Below are 21,007 nucleotides of genomic sequence, written 5' to 3' on the forward strand. Positions count from 1 at the left end.
TATATATAGCTTTAATGGAAAAATATGTATTATTTCCACTTAGAAATTTGGCTAGAATGTGTAAATAATTTTCTAAACATACGCAAGTATAAGTTTGGAAATAAATCGTGCTATATCATTTACCTAATAATATTTAATCAAATTTCGTACAGTAACGAAACTGTTAAACGAAATAATTTTAGCAAAGGGCAAATTAAATGAAAATTAGTTACAAACTGACATATTGGAATAGGTGTACATATGTTCGTGGGAAGCATAGTTGTTTTGAAGTAGTATCGTGATATCTGTAAAGTAATTCTGCAAATGGGCAACTGGAAATACACGGATCCAACCTAGGAAGATAACAGTTGCTGCGGTTGAGTTTGCGACATTTCGACCAATGAGGATGTGTCGTGAAGGACAAGTGTTATTCGTGCTATGCCGAACCATCGGAGTAATTGGACTAATTAGTGGACGCAATTATCCGGAATTAATCGAGATAAACCGCGTAATTAGCACCACGTTCGTTGTTCATCCGTATAGTATCCGTTGTTGATTTTGAATTCTCTCGAGATATGATAAACTGGCTGGCAATCCTCATCTTGTTACTTTTGCCTTCTTAGGCTTAATATTTCGTATGATGTTAGAATGGCGATTAATCGAAATCCAAATATCAGGTTGCGGAATTTATCTATTTACGAAAAATTCGAAGATACAAAAATGACGAACTTGGCGAATGAAATAAATTTCTGTTCCATAGATTCGTAAATATCTGTGTTTAGCAAACGCAACTAAAGCAAAAATTACTGGTAAACCTTAGTATTTAAGGAGAGATTCGTTTCATCTCCTCAATATTATAAGAATTACTCTATTTCAGGTATTTTGCGTCTTGTGTGCATTCTATGAATTTTTATCTTCAGATTTCGCATCAATACATAAAAATCTCATTGAATTCCGATAAATTTATAGTAATTTTTGTATCAAACTAATAACAAATGAACTCGTTACTCGTTTCGAAACTCCAACAATGGGCTCAAAACACGATAATTATACTCAAAATACAATTTTAAGTACAACATTATCATACCAGAAACTTCGATACCTTGTTTCTAGTTACAACATCACGAAACTGAGCTCGAATTCACGCACAATATTAATTTATCATTCGCGTTTATAATCGCACTATAGAAAAGACTTTTACTCGCGATGTTAATCAGAATGTTGAAGTAAGTTTGTAGGATGCTTTTGAAACACAGCGAATAATAAATCACGCTGTTAATTAAGGTCGTCACTGGGTTCGTGTAAGAAAACGGTGAAGTACCGAAGTGAAGTACATTTCGAGACACATTCAAAAAGTATTTTAATTAACGGGGCTCTATTATACGATTGGATTAGTGTTCATTAACGAAATTTTACGAGTCACAAATTACAAATTGTTAGTCCTTGTAAATTCTCTAGAACCAGAGCAAGTTTGATAACATAGCATATAAAGTTCTATGTTTTACAAACTACCAACTAACTCGTTATTTACTCATTAATGAAAGAAACACATTTTTCTCGGAATTTTCCCATAAAAATGATGCAAAACATGACCATATTTGAATGAATTTGGATAACATAGACATACTGCGTAGTAGCTGTGTACGTTTCCAAAAATACCAGAATGTTTAAGAATGAAAATGTTGTATAATGCTCAAAGTTGAAGATTTCCAACTAAAGGTTATGACGGAGCAAATCAACCGTGACATTCTTTTTCCTACAAAATCATCTTAGTCATCCTACATAATTCCTTTGGAAGATCAAAAGTCGGTAATATGTACTTTTCTACAGATGTCTTTGAACATCGACCAAAAAGCACATTCAATTGATTCCCATTATAAATATTTAAAGAGTAAAGAGCATTCCGCGTATGTCCATAGAGGGGAGTGCCGTTATCGCGTTCCTTTATGGCGTTCAGAATGTTGTTTCCCCAGCAGCGAATAAATCCGACCGAGAAGGGTGGCCTGTCGCTCTATGCGCAATCTGTCTAGTATAGGAACAAACGATAAAACGATAAATTCAGGGAAACTGTCGAACCGTACAGCATCGTCGTGTCGGCCCGTCATTGCTGGAAATGCGTAAATCTTAATTGGCAAATCGAAGAGGAACGGAGGCCGCGCGGCGTTAACCAACAACCACGGAAAACTCGGACGAGTGAATTCATGCAGTTTCCATCTGATGACGAGGCAACCTAAATGCTACCGTAGTCGAGTTAATTTTATTTTAGTCCAATTCCTGCTATTTGCACGTTCAATTAGCGTATCTCTCTTGCACGATCATTTCCTGAATTATAATTAAATTGAAAATATGTATGAAAATTCGTATCTTTATAGGCGCAATTAGAGAAATGAATGTTATTTTATAACAATTAATTTAATTGTTACAATTGATATAATTTGTTAATTTATCGAGTATTATAAAAAAGTACTTCTTCGTTCGAGATGTTTCATATTTCAGGTAGACGCTTTGTATTTATTTCAGATGTATAAGTACATTACATTTAATTGAAATATAGTTGCGCTCTTATCTACATGCAAGTCACGATTGGTTAATGCTTGTTTGCCTGCAATCTGGAAGAAAACGCTGGGATTCATAGTTTTGCTTCAAAACAAAACTTGATGAAGAATGGTAGGTCCTGAAAAGCGTTTGCACGAAATCCAAAAATATTTGCGTACGATATTTGCGAAACAGGAGTCGCTTTTAGTAAAAAAAAAAAAGAGAAGAACATTTTTGCCCCTCCGTTTTACATCGCTCCAAAAAAATGTTGGACGTTCTGTTTTCTATCTATCGCGGAGAAAATGAATGCTTCGTTTACAGTTTTCACTGTGAAAGCGAGGGACATTTGTATGCATTGGAAATGTAAATCTGGTAGAATTTATAGAAAGAAGCATTACTGGAAAATATTACTATAACTCTGTGAATGTTACTGCTATACTCTGATTTCAATTACAACCACTTTTTGGCGATAGTAGATAGATTATATTAAATCTGGCAAATTGAATTAAATATTTTGATCGTCAGATACAAGAGGAGAACTTTTGCTCATTGCATATTGTTCATCTGGAATAATAGGTTAATAAGTCTCTTACCAACAAAGATATTTTGCACATTTTAGTCGCTATCAGAATTCTTTTTTTCTATAACAATACTCACGCGAAAAACATTTATATATCACTATGTATAAAAAATTATTGTTATATAAAGATCTTCGTAGTAGAAGTTATGACTAATTTTCAAGTAATATCGTTGGATTATCAACAACATCGGTAGATTATTAACAACGCTTTGGATTAAGGTTATTGAATTTCAGAATATTTGATTTTATTTTTTCTTTTATAAAATCCAGAATTCAGATTCAAAGTACAAACAAGTAAACTATCGTAGTCACCTGTGATCCAGCAATATCAATCGAAGCTCAACGAACTGAAAAATCATTTCCTTCAAGGGAAAAATTGAAGATTTCAGCCAGATATTCCTGCTCTGCAAATTCTTCTGCAAATACATTCCTGCTTTATACACTTCCCTTATAGGCGACCACCATAGTACCGCGCTCTATCCTATTCTATTATATTCAAGGTAGATCTCATTGGTTTTGCAATTTTCCAAGCAACCTAGTTAAAAAATCATACTACCCGAGACCACTGCACGGCCAAAATAATTAAGGCACCGCGATAAACGCGTCGAATATTAATAGAATTTACAGGCCAGTTCGGCATAATTAATGTTGCGGAACGTATTAATTGCTTTCGACTGACCATGGCGTTCTCAATTATTGTTGCAGAGCAACAGAAGCCAACCAGCCATCGGACTAAAGCAGACGCCGAAGGCGCGGGTAAGTTTTTAAGTTTTTTCACTGAAAAACAAATAACGTGTCTATCACCTTTGATCGTGTTGCATTTTACCACGTGAAAGTCAGATTCAAATAGGACTGTTCGTGGCAACGATCTCGGTACAAACTAGTTAGCCGGAGCTCGTTAGATGTCCGATCGATGCCTACAAACCGAGTTCACCGTACTTTTGGCCAAACAACTTTACCAGCCCCTTCTTCCATGGGCCTCCTTCTGCTTCTTCGGCATCCTCGAGAGAACTTGAAATAGACGAATCAACCCCTTTTCTCTATCTCCCCTTTCTGTTCAAACTATACGCGTGTATATCTTCACGGAGCAGCGAACCACGAAATCGGCCAGGAGGGAACGGGACACGTATAATTTTACGACTTTAGTTTTCGGCGATCCTCGGGCGCTTCAACCCAACCATGCGAAAGAGTGTCGGAAGGGAAACGACGGCATCGTCGTGATGTTCGTTTCTAACTTACGAGCGTAGAATCGCGTGTCGTGAATCGAGATCCGGGTTGTACGTATTACTTTGCCATAGTTTGTCTCTTTATGGAGTTGCCCTGCTTTTGGACGTACCTCACAGCGTGTATATAAATGATTTTTGTTTCGATTGTTTAAACGAAACTGTTAAACGTCACAGCAGGATTGTAGAAATGAATACAAATCTCTCTCCGTGTCATATATGCCAATATCGTAACATAAATGGAAGTTCTATATCCATCAGCTGTCCAAACAACAAAACATCGTAACAAATTTAACGAAAATTAATGTTTATAATTTGTAACGTTCGTTAAGTTGGAAAAAACGATCCGCGTGGAAACGTCTAGTTTCACCTTTTAATGATCGACGTGGTATACCTGTTTCGTGAATGTTATACGATCGTTCGTAGACGTAAAATTACGTAGAATTGAGGCTCGTGTTAGAGACAACTGGCAAGAAGACGCGTACGAACGAACAAAGCCACTAAATGACGTACTCTAACCCGATGACACGAGAACTCGGTTTTAATCCCCACTGGGCCTACTTATTTCACCAGACAGATGGAGACAGAGTGGAACAAAGAGGCAGAGGTTGGATATCAATGTCTGTGGGTAGAAAAATCACCGGGAAAATAAGCGAGACGGAAACAACCGATAGCTATTCGTTACAAACGCCTTCGTGTACACGCGAGACGTTAATATAAGTTATTAATTTTGTGCTTGATCGATGATCCAGGTCGTGAAACGGCGAGAGGAAATATGTTCTTCGAACAAGAAATCGTTAATTATAGGGAGAATTTTACATGAACTTTTCCCTTCCTCGAGCAACATATTTTTTAAACCATAAATAGATTTTTCTCCGAAGGGAAATTATTAAGTAGTTTCATTTCATTCTGTTTCGAACAGAATAATCTTGCTTTTCATTCGGTTACAATCTCTGATGTTACACGTTTGATATAGTGGAGTATAGTAAGTATTTTTTGTTTTCCATTTTTCACCTGTCCCATTTTTTAAATCTTTTGTTTTTTGGCTTGCCATAACCGTCAAAAGCTTTATCATATGATATTGTGAGGCGAAACAATATCGATCATTCTTGTATAACCTGAATTCCAATAACTATTTGACGAACGTATCATCGTAAATTATTACTTTGAAGAATCGATAATTCGAAGGATTGAATATTTCGAGCACGTATTGCATTCTTTATATGTATGATTTATATGTATATACGTATTGCCACTCTGTACCGCGAACGAAACTCAGAAAAAATTGGTGTTCTATAACGGCAAGAACGACGCTGCAACTAGATTGCTTCGTTTTGCGTCCAAGAAGCATAAATTCCAATTCGATGACAAAATTGCTAGGATGGCACATATTTGGCGCGCCAAGCAAAAATCGATGGAACTTTCAAGACCAACACACTCAACCTTCCAATGGAATCATTTACCACGCTGCAATATTTCCCTTGCGTTTAACTTAAACGGCTGCCAAATTGCTTTCGAATATCTTCTATCCAGTAAAATATTCTCTGCGTATGTTTTAAGATTAAACGCGGGCGGTGACAGTTTGAATATACACAAAATAAAAATCAGTGCCAAAATCGTAATAAGAAAGTTTTATATAGGAATTGTACAAATCTAGCAATAGGTATCTAGAAATAGCTATTAACCCATTAGTTCAAATCTACCTTTTTACTGCTAGTGCCAAAAAGATGTAAAAAGAATTCTGGGATATTTATCAATAGCTTCACTAAATTATACAGACACGTACGTTTTCGTTATATCAAGTATTTCCAACTTCTCGATAAAAATACAAATGTTGTTTCCTACATAAATCATTTTTCTTCTCCAAGCGATGAGACATTAACAGAACGATACATTTCGGTACACTGCGTAGTTTGATAATGAAGAATTGAAAAAGGAGGATATATTGAGCTGAATATATCGCTCAAATCGCTTGTATTAAAAATCACTACAGTAATATGGTTATTGTTCAAAAAGAAATCAGCAATTTTATCCTGGGTTATCGTTAACACGCCATGAAAGCTTTAAATAAAATGAAATTGCGAATGATCTCCTCAATTTCAGAAATCCGACAAGTTCATCGCCCTTTAATTAACATAGTGATTGATATCACCGTAACACCTCGCTGCCGAAACTTTAATCTCACGTGATATAATCGATCATTGATCGTATATCATCCGGCTCGTTTTAAATCATTTGTCAATGCAGGAATTAATCGAATACGACGTTCGTTTCTCAGCTATTAAAATTTGCGAACTTTGCCTGACGTTTCACGATCGTTGCTTCGTTCGAACTGTTTCCGTAGTCCTGGTGCAAATGAAAACCAGTGGAACCGGAAGGGGAACGCGAACGGTAACGTCTGCGAAACGACGTGAAATCGCGCGGTTCAATTTCGTGAGATTGCTTGTCGAGGCGACTGGTCGAGAGGACCATCCTCGTGGAAAAGAACTTCTTGGAGGCACGAGGGTGCTCGTATTTTTTCCTCCCCTTCTCCCACCCTCTCTCTGTGAAAAGGAAATGCGACCTTCCTCCCTAGGAAAAAGGAAATGCGCAGCCAATTCTACGACAGTCTGTCAGATGCAATCTGGGCCGTCTACTCGTATCCTGCCATGCATTTACCTTTAATATGCCATTCTTTCGAATACCACGCTTCTCTAGGATTGCTTCAAATCTAATGTGTAACACATTTATAGAAATACATATACTAATAGATACAGTGGATTCTGTAAGTTCTGTTCTCAGTATTGCAGAATTGTTCCTTTTTTTTTATTTTTATTAGTATGATGGATAATTTTGCTATTTGCTTCTTCGAAGCTGGAATAAGAGTTAAAGAATACCTTTCTTCGTGGCTAGTTTTAACGATAGGTGTTTCATTCTACTTTTTGATGTTACTGTATTTGTATATTGAAACCTGAATATGTTACATTGAAATATTTTGTACATGACTTACTTTGGAACAATTCCTTCGTTTCTTGAATACTAAATTTCAGAAAATTTTTCGCCTTTTACGAAATTTTTCTGCAACCTTGAAATATAAACTTTATATTTGTTAAAGCGTAATTTCTCTCTCTCTCTCTCTCTCTCTCTTTCTTGTTCTTTATAATTATACCTTCTAATGAGATCACAAATGGTATAGGAATATTATTTCTACGTAGAAAGTTTAAAACACTCGACAGTGAAATATGTGTATTTTATAATATACGATAGAACTCTCGTCTTTATACTTCGTTCCATTTTGTCATCTCTGAAGCAGGCCAACGAACATAGAACCGTCTGTGAATGATAACTACGGTGATCTCTATTAATTTTAACCACTCGATGAGGTGAGATTGTGCCCCGAAGGCAGCACTAACCTTCGTCAAAATGCACATAATACGAGGAGCACACATCTATGCTCTCTCTATCATATTTAACCATACAGATTTCTAATACCTATTTATATGCTAATAACCCTTACCGAGTGCCTTTTACGGCCAAAACTCCTATCTTGCCATTTTCATTTATTCTTTATATTGCCATTTCATGAAAACGATTGAAATTTTATATTCGTACAAAGATTCAATTTTTAATAGAAAAATTGTCGTACATGCATTAAGATATTTGGAAAACAGTACACGATAAAATATGTATGTATATTAAATTTTTGAAGATTCTATGATGTTTGAGGTTGGACATATCATGGGCAATGTTTAAAGTCGAACATTGTTAACGAAAAGTTATAACGGAGCAATTTACTATTATTTTCTTTGAAAACAATTTTGAATACGTCACATATTGGCCCGAATATCGCTTTTATTCCATTGATGAGAAATCTTGGATATGAAAAATATTTACCGATGAAAACTCGCGTAGGGCTTTAAAAACATTTTCGCATTCAAATACCGCTATAAACTGATTTAAGTTTGGTAAAATTTCAGGTAGCTTTTATTACGTTCTATCATATAGGTCCGAAAACAGATAAAAGAGACTTAAAATAAACGCAAAATCGATCCGTTTGATGAAATTATTATATCCAAGCTGCTCATTGAAATTCTGTTTGCTGTTCGATACAGAGTAATTTATATACCTCGCGTAACAGCGTTAAAACTTTACGATCTATAATTAAGCTATATTTTTCCTGCTTTCTCGAAACGTTTTTAAAATCATTTCACGAGCTACGTTCGTTAATTATGCGTTTTATCTTCAAATTTAAATTCACATGCACATTCGAAAAATGTACTTTAAAATAAAAGTTATACAAAAGTTTAAAAATTTAAAGTTTAATTTAATTTGAATTTAATTAAAATTACATATTTCAACTAGGAAGAGTATAATATTGTGTAATAACATGCGCCTCTTTGCCATAACGTGACTATACTTTGGTAACAAGTATCAATCACCGACTAATTTCACTGCACGTGCATTTGAACATTTCGAACGATGGATGATCGATAACCAACCACGTTTCGGTCATTTAACCCCTTAACTTTCCTTTGCTTAATCGTAGCTGTTTCATTCCTTGCCAGCTCTCTAATCAATTTGCGATCATGCTAACTCGAAAGTGATTTATTACACGATTTTAACGCATTTAGCAGTCCATTCATCAGATTGAAAGATTCTTTGAATCATTTGCTACTTTAAAGCTATCACTCTTAATAACCCCACTATAAATGTCTACACAAGTTCACATTTTTATTTACTATAATCTGAAGGAATATTTGTTTCATTTATTAATTATTACAGCCAGTATTTTATTCCGGATATCTTATATAATTTCTTGAACAAATATTTTTGTCCTTACGGACCATTTTACGTATCATTTTAAAATACAATTATTTCATCCGCGTATAATTTTGATCTTTTTCATTTTTACGCATAAGATATATTTTTTCAACATTTAGTGAGGTATAAATCGATATTTCCATAAACGCGTAAATATCTGCCTACTGATTCTACCAAACAAGAAAATGGAAACTCCACAGATAACAAATTGCTTTTGAAAAGCAATTCGTTGTTTTTTCCAGGTAACAACAGTTCACAATGTATACATGATTTTATTCAGGCCACGCTACCGTTATCTTCTCGATAGTATTTCGCGCTTTCCTATCGCATTACGATACTAGACAACACACTGTACGTGAATGCATTCACAAAATGCAGATCAACTGGCAGTGTAAATCGTCGGTCAAGATATTGTAGGAAGTGTAGTCGCTGCCAGGTGAAAAAAGAATTCGCGTTTCGTCCCGGGACTACCGGTGGACTCGTCAGTAAGACTATGCCCGGTAGTCCCTGCCTTAGACGTAGAGGCAGTCTCGCTAGGTGCGGTATTTGTATCGTGCGCCCGTATATTCGACCGCTAGCGAGACAGACAGACTCGTTTTCGTCGTAGTAGCCCTCTGGTGTTGGCGGTTGGTACCCGCGGATCACCCGGGAGGTGTTACGACCGCGTTGATGCCTCGACCTGTCGGCGTCCTGTTGGTACCGATCCACCACAATATATTCCCGCAAATACGCGAATACACGCGAGAGCAAAAAAGAAAAAAGGACAGGAAAAAGATAAAAAAGAACGCTGTAATACGGACAATATTTGATCAATGTTTAACTAAATAATTAAAGGTACCTGATGAATGAAAACCGCGTAGAATGAAAAATTTGCGGTAATTCCGCCGTCAATCAACAAGCTTTTCGAAATCGAATCGACGAGCATACCGAACATAATTTGATTTCTTTCATTCGCCAGCTAAAAAGTGCGCTTATTGTGGCGCAGTAATGATCGAACGGTTTCCAACGAACGGGATATTCAAAAATAAAAAAATATCGAAGTAACAAAGAGCGCGAATTACGCTGGCAATTTTTGTTGTTGTTGAACATTTTTGCGTGCCAATTAGCGCCCACGAATTTTCTGCCAACGTTTCAAAATATTTTTCCAATGGCGATAATTCGTTGGGTATTTTCCGAGAAAAAAGGAAGAAAAATAGCTATCACGGGCGATTTTCACGCTGAAATCGCGTGTATTACTATAATGCTTAAATAAACAACACGAGAGACTGTCGAAAAATGAACACGCAAGCGGAGACCGCGTAATCTACAAATATCGAATTCAAATTTGACTGCCAGTGAATTATTCATGAAGCTCGAAACATTTTCGCTACGTATCCTGAACACTGTCAGCGACCCCATCATAAGTTATTTCCGCCGCCCCTGAAACTCGCGATATTTTTACAAAATTCCCTATTCGCAAAAAAAGAAAAGGAAAATACAGGATATTATAAAATTTTTTATTTTCATTCCGGTGGTGCGAGTGATTTGTTATAGAACTTTGATAATCTATTGAATTTTTCTGGGAAACGATATAAGTATAGATATAAGTATAAATATATCGTTGGCGAATAAGAACCATACTGTAAAGATAAAAGTTTAAATTCTCCATTTGCAAATTAAATATGTGACTTCATAAATGTTAATTTTCTCTCTCTCTCTCTCTCTCTCTCTCTCTCTCTCTCTTTCTATGCTCTTCACTGTCGATTGGAAAATTTCATAACGTTGGCGAATAAAAACAACAAAGAACAATTAAAAGACAACGAGGAAATTGCGAAGCAGAATTATATAATACATCTTAATGCAATCTAAAAGATTCTGAAATATTTGATTGTTAAATATGTGCGATATTGCGGTAGAACTTTCTGAACTCATCACCCTCGTTATACCTATCGTCGCTTTATTTCCTTTAGCAACACAATGATTTCCTACAGACCTTCTGACAGGTTTCCCAGTTCCACGAAACTATCTCATTTTCTCTAACATTCGTCGTATCTCCTAAATGGATTCAACTCGTTACGTTGAAGACTCTCTGACCGGAAACGAGGTGACAAAAGAAGATTTCAATTTTGCCGTCCCCAGCGAGCGCTCCCGAATTTTCCAACATTGCGAAACAAAGGTCATTCCACTTACTTCTCCACGCGTTTCCTTGTTTTGTTTCTGCCTCGCCTAGACACATGGATTCTCGACTCTTGAATCAGAGAACACATCTATTGTCTTTTGGAAGGGCCACGTGCGACTTTCTCTTTTCACCCCCTGTCCTAAACTGAATTTCCCTTTTATTGTTGGTTAAATGGTCAGTTATGGGACCATTTCATGGAAGATACGACGCGCTTGTATCTTGCTGCTTATATCGTGCATAGCCTACAGAAAGTGTCTAAAATTATGCTTGTTTGCGAAGATCCTAGAGGTGTTGTTGCAAGGAAACTCCTCCGCTGTGGAGTAATTTCGAAACTTATCAATCCCTACTGCACTTTCAGCCAGCGTTTATTGGATGAATCAACCTCAATCTCGAAGTTTAACATGCTTAAGCGAATGATTAGTTTATTCTTTCCAGTTTAAGCATAGCTCAAGCATGATATAAGTTAAGAATATTGAAGTTTAACAAACAATCTTAAATTAAAGAAATAAATTCTAGATATAGCGATAATAGAAATATTTTTATATCGGTAGTCAATAAAAATTACAAGTTACGCGTCTAATATGATTTCTTCGCCAATATGAGTTATTTTATTCTTATTTCGTATATAAACTATCTAAGATACAAACCACCTAAACTTCACATTTGCTAGAAACTTCCACCATTATTCTTTTTTCCCCTCTGTGTATCTACTGCCTAACCCACAAACTACGAACATTTCTCATAAATCAGCATATCACTTCCTCAAGAATCTTCCCAGCGGAAAGTGTCTGATATTCTCGCATGTCCCACCAAAAGGCACTTTACATAAAAACAAAAAGATATTCTCTGAAACTCGTATATACCATCCTCGTTTCCTCAAAGCTACCAAAAAGCCACCCTTATCTCCTCAATCTTCGTCACACGAGATACCATCAAACTTTCAGTGCGTCACGTTTCATTCGTTCCTTGACGGAGCTATAATACGGTATCCTGCATAAAATCTTCATCCCATTATCGCACGAGAACAGCATTTCACCGGAGTCTCTGTCTCTGTCCTATCAAAATTACAATTCGATCGTTCGTACGTATTAAAACTTGGATTATGTAATTTGTGGACGATTGCTGTTTCTTGGGAGACAGAATTTATCTTATTTTGTCTTCCGATGTGCCGATATTTACACAATACGCGATTCAATTGTTATTTATCTGATTTAAAAGAGCGTTTTAGTCTCTCACATCTTTTTCATGTTTAATGTCTAAAATAATATCATTATGACACGATTAAATTGATCTTTAAACAGAAATATGCAATAGCAAAGTATTGTCTTATAGCTGTCAAACCTTGTGGAACTATTTTGTTATTTGACAAGTTCCGTATCTTCAAATTGTTCGATTTTTTTATTATAAGACAGATTAAGAAAGATCTTCTAAACTGATAGAAAAGCATTTATACATGTACAATACACACATAGAAATTTTCAAATTGTTCAAGTACTTTCATGAGCCATTGTATATAAGTCGTCAATCGGTCGTTTAGTCAAACTTAACCTGACCATATTTCGCCGTACGTCTCTCCTCGGTGTAATGAATTGGCCTGCTGCTAATTACAATTACAAATAGCCGTACGACCTTCCCACTACGGCATCCACAGCCTTCCAGTGTTCGCCTTTCATCCCCTTGCGAAACTATACCTCACGTATTTCCGTCTTTATCCTCTAGGATGCGACGCCGACTTCCTATTCGCTGTATACCTAGCCCTTTACACGTATATACATCGGGCTGCACTCATAGATATGCAAATCCTTGGTAACGGAGGCTACAAGCCGACCTGGCTTCCGAACTAAACGAGTATCTAGCTGAATCTCGAAATTACGCGTCTATTGGTTCTGTGGCGCGCGATTAATGCAATGACGTCGATGTAGCTAACATTTTGCGTAATAACTGTGTATGATTTATGGTTGACAGGAGATTCGAGAGTTTATAGTGATGAAAAATACAGATTGATATCGGGAAAGGATGATGGTTCAGTTTGAGTCATGTGTTGGAATTTGTTAAGCAACGATGATTAATGAATTGGATGATTTGGCTCAAATGTTTTAGTATTGGGTTTATTGTAAATTCGGTTGTTCTTATAATTAGAATGTGCAATCTGAGATTTATTTTTCTTGAAAATTCTGACTGCTAAGAAGGTTATTCGATTTCACGCTATTGTAGAGAATTATGTTAAGAGATAGGTATTAATTATTGTAGATTATCGTATATAAATAATTAATAGTATACGAAAGTAACAGAAATATTCTTTGATCAAAGTAGAAATCAACAATGATCCAAAATTCATAACTGTAATTAAATAATTAAATAGGACCGAATAGGAGCAACTAAAATTCTCAAATTTTTCAACTCTATTATACATGACAGTAATTTTATTCGATTAAACTTCGATTGAATTTCGAAGCTTTCAAAATTTAATAATTCCATCGATAACAAAGTTAAAGCTGTTAACTGTTACAATTATTTTTATAGTACTCGTATACGGGTATTAATTTCATATATCCAACCATCGATCGATAATATCAGAAAATTTAAAATCTCGCGACGATCAAGCTGTCTCATCTCGTACATTTCAAAAATATAGAGCACGAATCGATCTGTTAATGTATGGAATATAAATCAAAGCGCAGATAAACAGAACACTCGGCGGAACGAATGGCGGTTTGTGAAAGGTACAATTCCATAAATCCTGCCGGTTCTACAACTCTGCGCTGCCTTCTGCTCGTAAACTTTGAAACGAGAAAAAGTGCGTCCTCTAAAATTTCACTAAAACCGAAGCATCGGTCAGGGAATATCTGATCAATTTTTCGGACACATGCCGTTCAACCGGAATAATATTTCTAGTCGAATCGATTTATCGTGAAAAAGAGAAACGCAAGAGAAAAAATGTTCCATCATTCTCAGCAGGGTGGTTCTCTCTGTACGTGATCACGGCCTAGTTCGTTTTGCCCCGATCATTTCAATATGTTCGACCAACTTCTCCAACCTCCAACCTCTAACCTTCTCTCTCTCTCTCTCTCTCTCTCTCTCTCTATTTTCCGTAGATTTCCATTTCGAGTATGAACTGAAGTTGCAAGTCCACCATAAAACTCGATCGACTACATCGTGCCCTCTCTCTGGTACGAAACTGACTTACCGGAAACGTATCGCGTTTTCCACCACTCGAAGCTTCTTTTCCCTTGAATTTCTGATTTCTCCAAGTAGGTACCAGTCGACGACGCTAGGGTGAGCTTCGATTCGAGGGCGAAGGTGCCGGAAGCGACGAGCGGAACGAAACCAGCAGAGAGGGTGACGAAGAGCAGAGGGCCTGTTGCTCGGCCTTTGTTTTCTACGAACAAATAAACGCGACCCTCCGCTCGATACCGTCGCCGTGAATCGACATTTCGCTAGTTTTCAACCATCCCCGGTGGTACCACCCCCGCTGACGTTCGGCGCCACCCCCTTCTAACCCCGCGACTCACCGCGGCTCTGTGGCTCGAGCCAACGTTCGTTCTTCGTGCCAAGTCTCATCGTCTGCTTCCGGGAAAACGAGCCATGGAAAAGAGATTCCAATTTTCCCATATTTCGCCGTGCTCTTTCCTCCGGACTAATGAAAACTCGTGGCCTTATTTGATGATAAATGCCGTAACGGTTTATAAGGGTGTGTGTGTGTGCGCGCTTAGCCGACTTCCCATCGATGAATTCGAATCGACGGAGCACACTCGTTGGCGGTGAACGACTCGTAGTTGAAATGTTATGAAGGTGCAGGGAGAATATGAATGCTGACTATATGCATAGAGGATTCTACGTGGATTTTTATTAAAACATAACCCGGATCAATTGAAGAGAAATCGTCGTTACGTTTCATGACTCTTTGTCGCTCGCGAATGGTAATCATTCGATGTTTGCCGCGAGGAAATGGTATATTTATCGCGATACAAGGATATCGAGGATCGTTGAAAGGCTTGGATAGGCGATAAAGGAATGATTTACGCGAGTGTGAAAGGATTGTTCGACGCTTTTACGTGAAATTTGATCTTGCGATCTCAACAACAGCAATCCTGTTTCGAAATGCTGTTGAGTAGTTTCTTAATATATTGTACCTATTGCGTATATTCTATTATTCTCTTTTGTATATTTTAAAAACTAACACCCATTTATATTATACTTCCTTAATGCATTCTAGATGCCCTCATGCATATTCTATAACGCTTAAACGAGAGCTCTGCTTATTGCAGAATTTTCAATTACGGATCAGAAGAAACTATAAACGAGTAATATCAGAAAGGGAATACATTAAAGTTCGTTTGCATATAACAACTTGCGGAAATGTTTGCTCGACTCACATGCCAAGACCACTAGCGTACACAGATGATCCGATATTCCGTGTACAAGAATTTTATATAGCATTTTTCACAGTGCTGGAATAAGTGATACAGATCTCGATTCGAAAGCTGGATGGACAAAATTCTCAAATAATAAAATTTTTAATAACTCCATTTATCTAAACCCAGGTAAAAGCAAACAATTTATAGAACTTGGCTCGTTCTTCCCACTATCCGTGTCTCGTTCGAGTACTACAAGTTCACACACGAAAGAATGAACTGTATTCGCTGAAGTTCAGTTTACCACAACAACTAATTAAAAGATCATTGCAATGCATGAAGTTGCACATTGATAATATCAAAAATCTTATCTGTCATATATTACACTCTGTCGTATATTACACAAACCATTCTTCATAAAGCCGTATAAAATAAAAATTATTCCCTCGAAACCTCCTGCCTGTCTTCGAGGACTGCAAATTATAAATAGAGTCGTGAAAAAAGTACCAAAGAGGTCGTTTCAAAAAGACGCCAGCAAAGGACCAATCTTTCTCTCAATTTTCTCACGAGATCGAGGTCGGGATAACTCTTATTCTAATAAATCCCTTTAAAATGCAAAATGCCACTCTCAGTCTGGCTCGGTGATCGTCCAGAGAAGCTGGCGAACGCACGAAGGGGATTAAATATTTTTCTCTGAGGGAAAGATCCGGTGGCTTTTTGTTCGCGAACCATGTGCCGGTCGTGACCCACGAGGCATTTTCTGGTTTTCAACATCGTGCCTTTTGTTTTGCCCGTCTTCAGCTCCAACCAAACGTCTTCGTTCTCGCCTTTTGTACCTCTTCCTCTGTCTCTCTTCCTCCCTTCTCCGTTTCTTATCCCCCCATTCGACTCTGCGCCTTCTTTTGCTCACCGTCTGGCATCTTTACCTCGTTGCAACTTCTCGCGGCACTTTTTCCCATTTCGACAACGGGAAAAATCAGACAGAAAACGGCACAAGAAAGCTCGCGCACGATGCTGTCAATCTAGGCATGCTTTCTTCCGGCTAGCTTTCAGAGACAGCAAATGCCGGTGATACCGACTTCCGTTTAACCGATAACCAACACCAAAACCTCCTCATCGTCGACGTAGCTTGTCACCTTTCGGCCTCGATTCATCACTTTTTTTGCCTGTGAATCGATGTCAAACGACTATGGCGTCTATGGCGCCTGCTGTGTATAGCCGAGCTTTTTTTTCACCAACCACTTGTATCTTCGGACTCGTCTACGGCTCGTCCTTTTGATGAATGATGTTAGCTTCAAGAGATATAGAGGAATATGGTTGTATCAAAGAAGCTTTTAAAAACGTGAAATTAATTTTAGATCCTGCAGTAAATACGGAGAAGACGATATATCTTGGAATAAATTTGCAGTTAAATTGTTATTTGGTGTGATATGCGAATTGTAGTTTTCGATAATGATATAAAGCTTTGAAATTATAATTAATCCGTGTAAAATTCAATAACACACTAATTTTCATATTTTTCAAAAATATAAGTTTCGTGCATAATTGCCAGCATTATGGTAATAATATTACGATGGCATTTATAATTGGGCGATATATAATCCGATGTCACGAATTGCATTACCAATCACCTTCCATCGGTCAATTGCTACTCTCCATTATTCGAATTGGAATTTCTCTACTGAAATGAGCAATATCTGGTTCGTGATTCGTATTTCAAATGCAGTACAGCGCTCAGGATGGATAGTAAAAGGTAATGAAAATATAGTTTACGTTTACTTAATTCTGCACGATTTATAGCTCGACTTTAATAGGTCACTGGTAATCGAAGTATTGAGTAACTCGATTGATATTGATCAGTTTGGAATTCCACTCGTAAGAGATGAAAAGCTTTCGGCATGCGAAAGACCCGTTGTAATAGATTCGAAAATAATCAGTGGATTTCTGTCTGTTATATACTTTTCACGGAACTCAACAAATTTCTATCGATTTATAAACCTTAATTTTACTTTTCGCCGCAAATAATTATGTTCCAAGTTGTCTAAAACAACTTCTGAATGTTTCTTCTTTAAGCGATTATGAATATGATAAATTTAAATAATCGTCCCTCGTAAATTAAACTTGTAGCAATTTATAAGTTAAAAGAGCATCTTAGTGAAATGAATTATACATACTTCATTTTATCACGGATCACGTTACGGAATCTCGCCAGCAAACTGTGATTGTTCGTCCGAATTTGCATTCTAACGAATAGGAGTAAAGAAATGGAGACTACGTAAATATCTGTTTCACCCGAATGTCATAATGAATACTTTCGTTTGAGTAATTTGTACATTTTATATATAACACCATGGTATTTACGTTTTGTGCATCTTTGTTCCTTTAAATTTTCCATAAATGCACGAACATCCTCGGTGTACTCGTCGAATTTGTTAGACGAATCTCAATGCATTTCGAACCGAATGCCTCTAGTTTCATCTTCGATTCTCCGATAGAAAACACGAATACAACCGAAACGCGCAACGTCGTCCCGACGGACAGAAATTGCGTTTCGTACGAGCAATTTACACGCGGACGAGAACTATAAAACATTCGGCTGCTATAGCTGAATTGTTTCACGTGCAGCCTCGTGGACGTCCTCTGATAGACGGGCAACGTCGGGGAGGTCTGGAAGGAGCGAAAGGAAGAACGATCTTACAGCCATTTCTGGAAATGAAGCAGTGGGGAAGAAAAATGGACGATCACGTTTAATGCAATCTTGCTGTTCCGATTCCGCCTGTGAGCTTAGTTTGATATCGTGTAGATACACGATTTACGACTTCCTTGTATGTATCTTTTATTTGGTTTCTGGTTCAGGATTCTTTATCAAAGTTGACATTGGTATCCGTAAATATTGTAGCAAGCTTTCTCTCGGATAAACGTGGAGGATGAAATGTTAATAATAGAAATGTTACGATCGACGCGAGAACAATATAACAACACCAGTGGTTTAGGTATATTATGCACAAAAAATTGGAGACACTCTGTATATATCCCCCGCGTTTAATTAACTCCGTGTCAAAATCTTTGTTAGACTCAAACACTAAGTTTTAAGACCTTAGGTAATCGTGTACTCTTTTACTGACACTATGATCACAAACTACTCTGTTCAAACACTCCTCTACTGCACCTCTAATGCCCTAAACAACGTAATCTTCATTTCCATACTGTTGTATACCGTTTATCATATTCTAACACAATTAGCAGCAAGCTAAACTTTATGTTTGTTTAAGAACTTGGCTCAAGATCAAGAGTTAATAGATAATTTTTTCCTGAACAAACACATAGTAAAAATAAATATGAAAAAATTACAGTAATAAATCAAGATTTGCTTTTTTACTTGTTTTACTTTTTCAAGAAACGGTGCTTCCAATGGATAAAGTTAACGCAGTTTCTTTCAACTTGGCGCTGACGCATTTAATGCGAACAATTATTGTAAATGGGTTCGAAATTTTTGACGACAAGTACAATTGAAAATAGCAGAAAGCGTGCATTTAAAATGCACTTTGTTCCAACCTAGTATCTCAATTGGCTCCCAAGATACAAGCCTTCAAAGTCTTTGCACTTAAAACGCGCGGATGATGAATGAGAGTTGAAAAGCCGGGAAGCGCCATGACCTATATTTTTTCCGCAAGTGCGTACGTAGCTGTTGGTAATAGTAAAATGCGCTGGCTCGACGTCTGTCACTGACCAGCTCACATGGCTCGAGCTTGAGGTAAATCCGCGTGTACGTACAAATGGGAAAGAAACAACGAAACGTTAAAAAATAGAATGAAAGAACGCTTTAAAGTACGATAAAAGCAGACTTAAGGTTCGAAGACTTTGAAATGGTAATCACACGGTTAATGTAATATTTCGCGATTATATGAATAAAAAAGCTATTCGCGAAGAGTATCAAGAGAAAACAAGTATGATTTCGATTATTTAATAGACCATTCACCAATTCGTATTAACTTTCGTGAAAAAGAATTTATCAAAATCTTAACTATGGTTCCATCGTATAAGACTACAAAAACTAACCCTTTAAAAAGGAGATTAATCCGTCTAAGAGTTCTTTTGTATAGAATAATAATTTTTTCGTGTTCTCTGACAATGAGTAGTAAATAGTATAATATGGCACTAGCTCTCAGGAACACTATATAAAAATGTAAATAAGAAATATATGAAGACAAAAATTCATCAGATACACGCGATGGAGTCTTTATCTCGTTCTCGTGCTAATTTATTTAAATCGTTATGTTTTTGAACGATGGAATTTACAGATCTAATGGATCTTCGCAAGCTAACAATTTTTTATAGGTTCTGTATAAGCCAGGTAAACGACAGAAACAAAAATAATGCGAATTATTCGAATTTCATATTCTCTAGAACCGTTGTCAGTACCATCATATACATTTATGCCTTAATAATTGTAAAAAGTCTACAAAATATATATCGTAGAATGTATCTTACTTGCACAGTTCTTGAGGACTATCTGTCTAGAATGAAAACTGTGATAAAGAGGTTACGATTGAAGGATTAAGCAAAACCCTCGGTGTATTTTACAATTTCTATGTTATCTCAGGTTCGAAAGTACCGCAGATTTACCAAGATTTCTCTCCTCAATTCTACCCTTCGATATCTCGTTTCCCTTTCCAACGTTAGATTCATTAAACATCCAGCAACCGATCCTGCAAACCTGAATGCTCTTAGCGAAGAAAGCTGTAGAAATTCGCCGGGTGCAGTTTTAATCGTCGATCGAAGGAGAATTGGCAGGCATGGAATATTGAACGGTTCTAGAGTAGAAGACAAACTGCAGCCAGCTTTAGAGCTTAGCAATCACCGAAACTCTCGGCCTTTGCCATCCGATCTTTCATCCTAAATTCCAGATCTCGTCACTTTCAATACGCCGCAACCGATAAATTGTTTTCCGCTCGCAGTCCGCTTCGTGAATAATTTGCTTGAACGATGGTATTCCCATAAGAAATCGCAATAACTTTAACAAAAACAAGGGAAATACGGCAGTAGTACGGATCAATAAATGTTCATTCACCTAACTTTATACACTGGTTCGCGAAAGTATTCAAACACTTGTACACACCTTCTACGAATATGCTACACATGTTATACGAATCATTTTGACGTTTTATTAGCATTGTTACGAGATTTGACTGTTTTTTAATAAGTTTAGAATAAATTAAAAAAATATATATATCTGTAGGAATTACAAGATATTTAGTACGAGTGCATGTTTCGCAAAGATCAGAAAGGTACTTAAATGCTCAATTATCCGGGTCATACTTAAGACTTACCATGTGTTTAAAATGGCTGTTCATTCTGTATTCTAATTGTTTATTAA

The 21,007-nt window shown here is 36.8% G+C and overlaps 1 protein-coding gene across 1 annotated transcript in view; it reads left to right on the forward strand.

The window, feature by feature from the left end:
* Positions 1-21,007, forward strand: part of LOC117159636 (uncharacterized) — a 558,819-nt gene that overhangs the window by 23,203 nt on the left and 514,609 nt on the right. The window contains exon 2 of the mRNA XM_076620942.1: positions 3,800-3,850. Within this exon, the coding sequence (XP_076477057.1) occupies positions 3,800-3,850 (51 nt within the window). The remainder of the gene's footprint in view (positions 1-3,799; positions 3,851-21,007) is intronic.

This window comes from Bombus vancouverensis, chromosome 8 (assembly GCF_051014615.1).
Source record: "Bombus vancouverensis nearcticus chromosome 8, iyBomVanc1_principal, whole genome shotgun sequence".
In the NCBI taxonomy this organism is placed as follows: domain Eukaryota; kingdom Metazoa; phylum Arthropoda; class Insecta; order Hymenoptera; family Apidae; genus Bombus; species Bombus vancouverensis.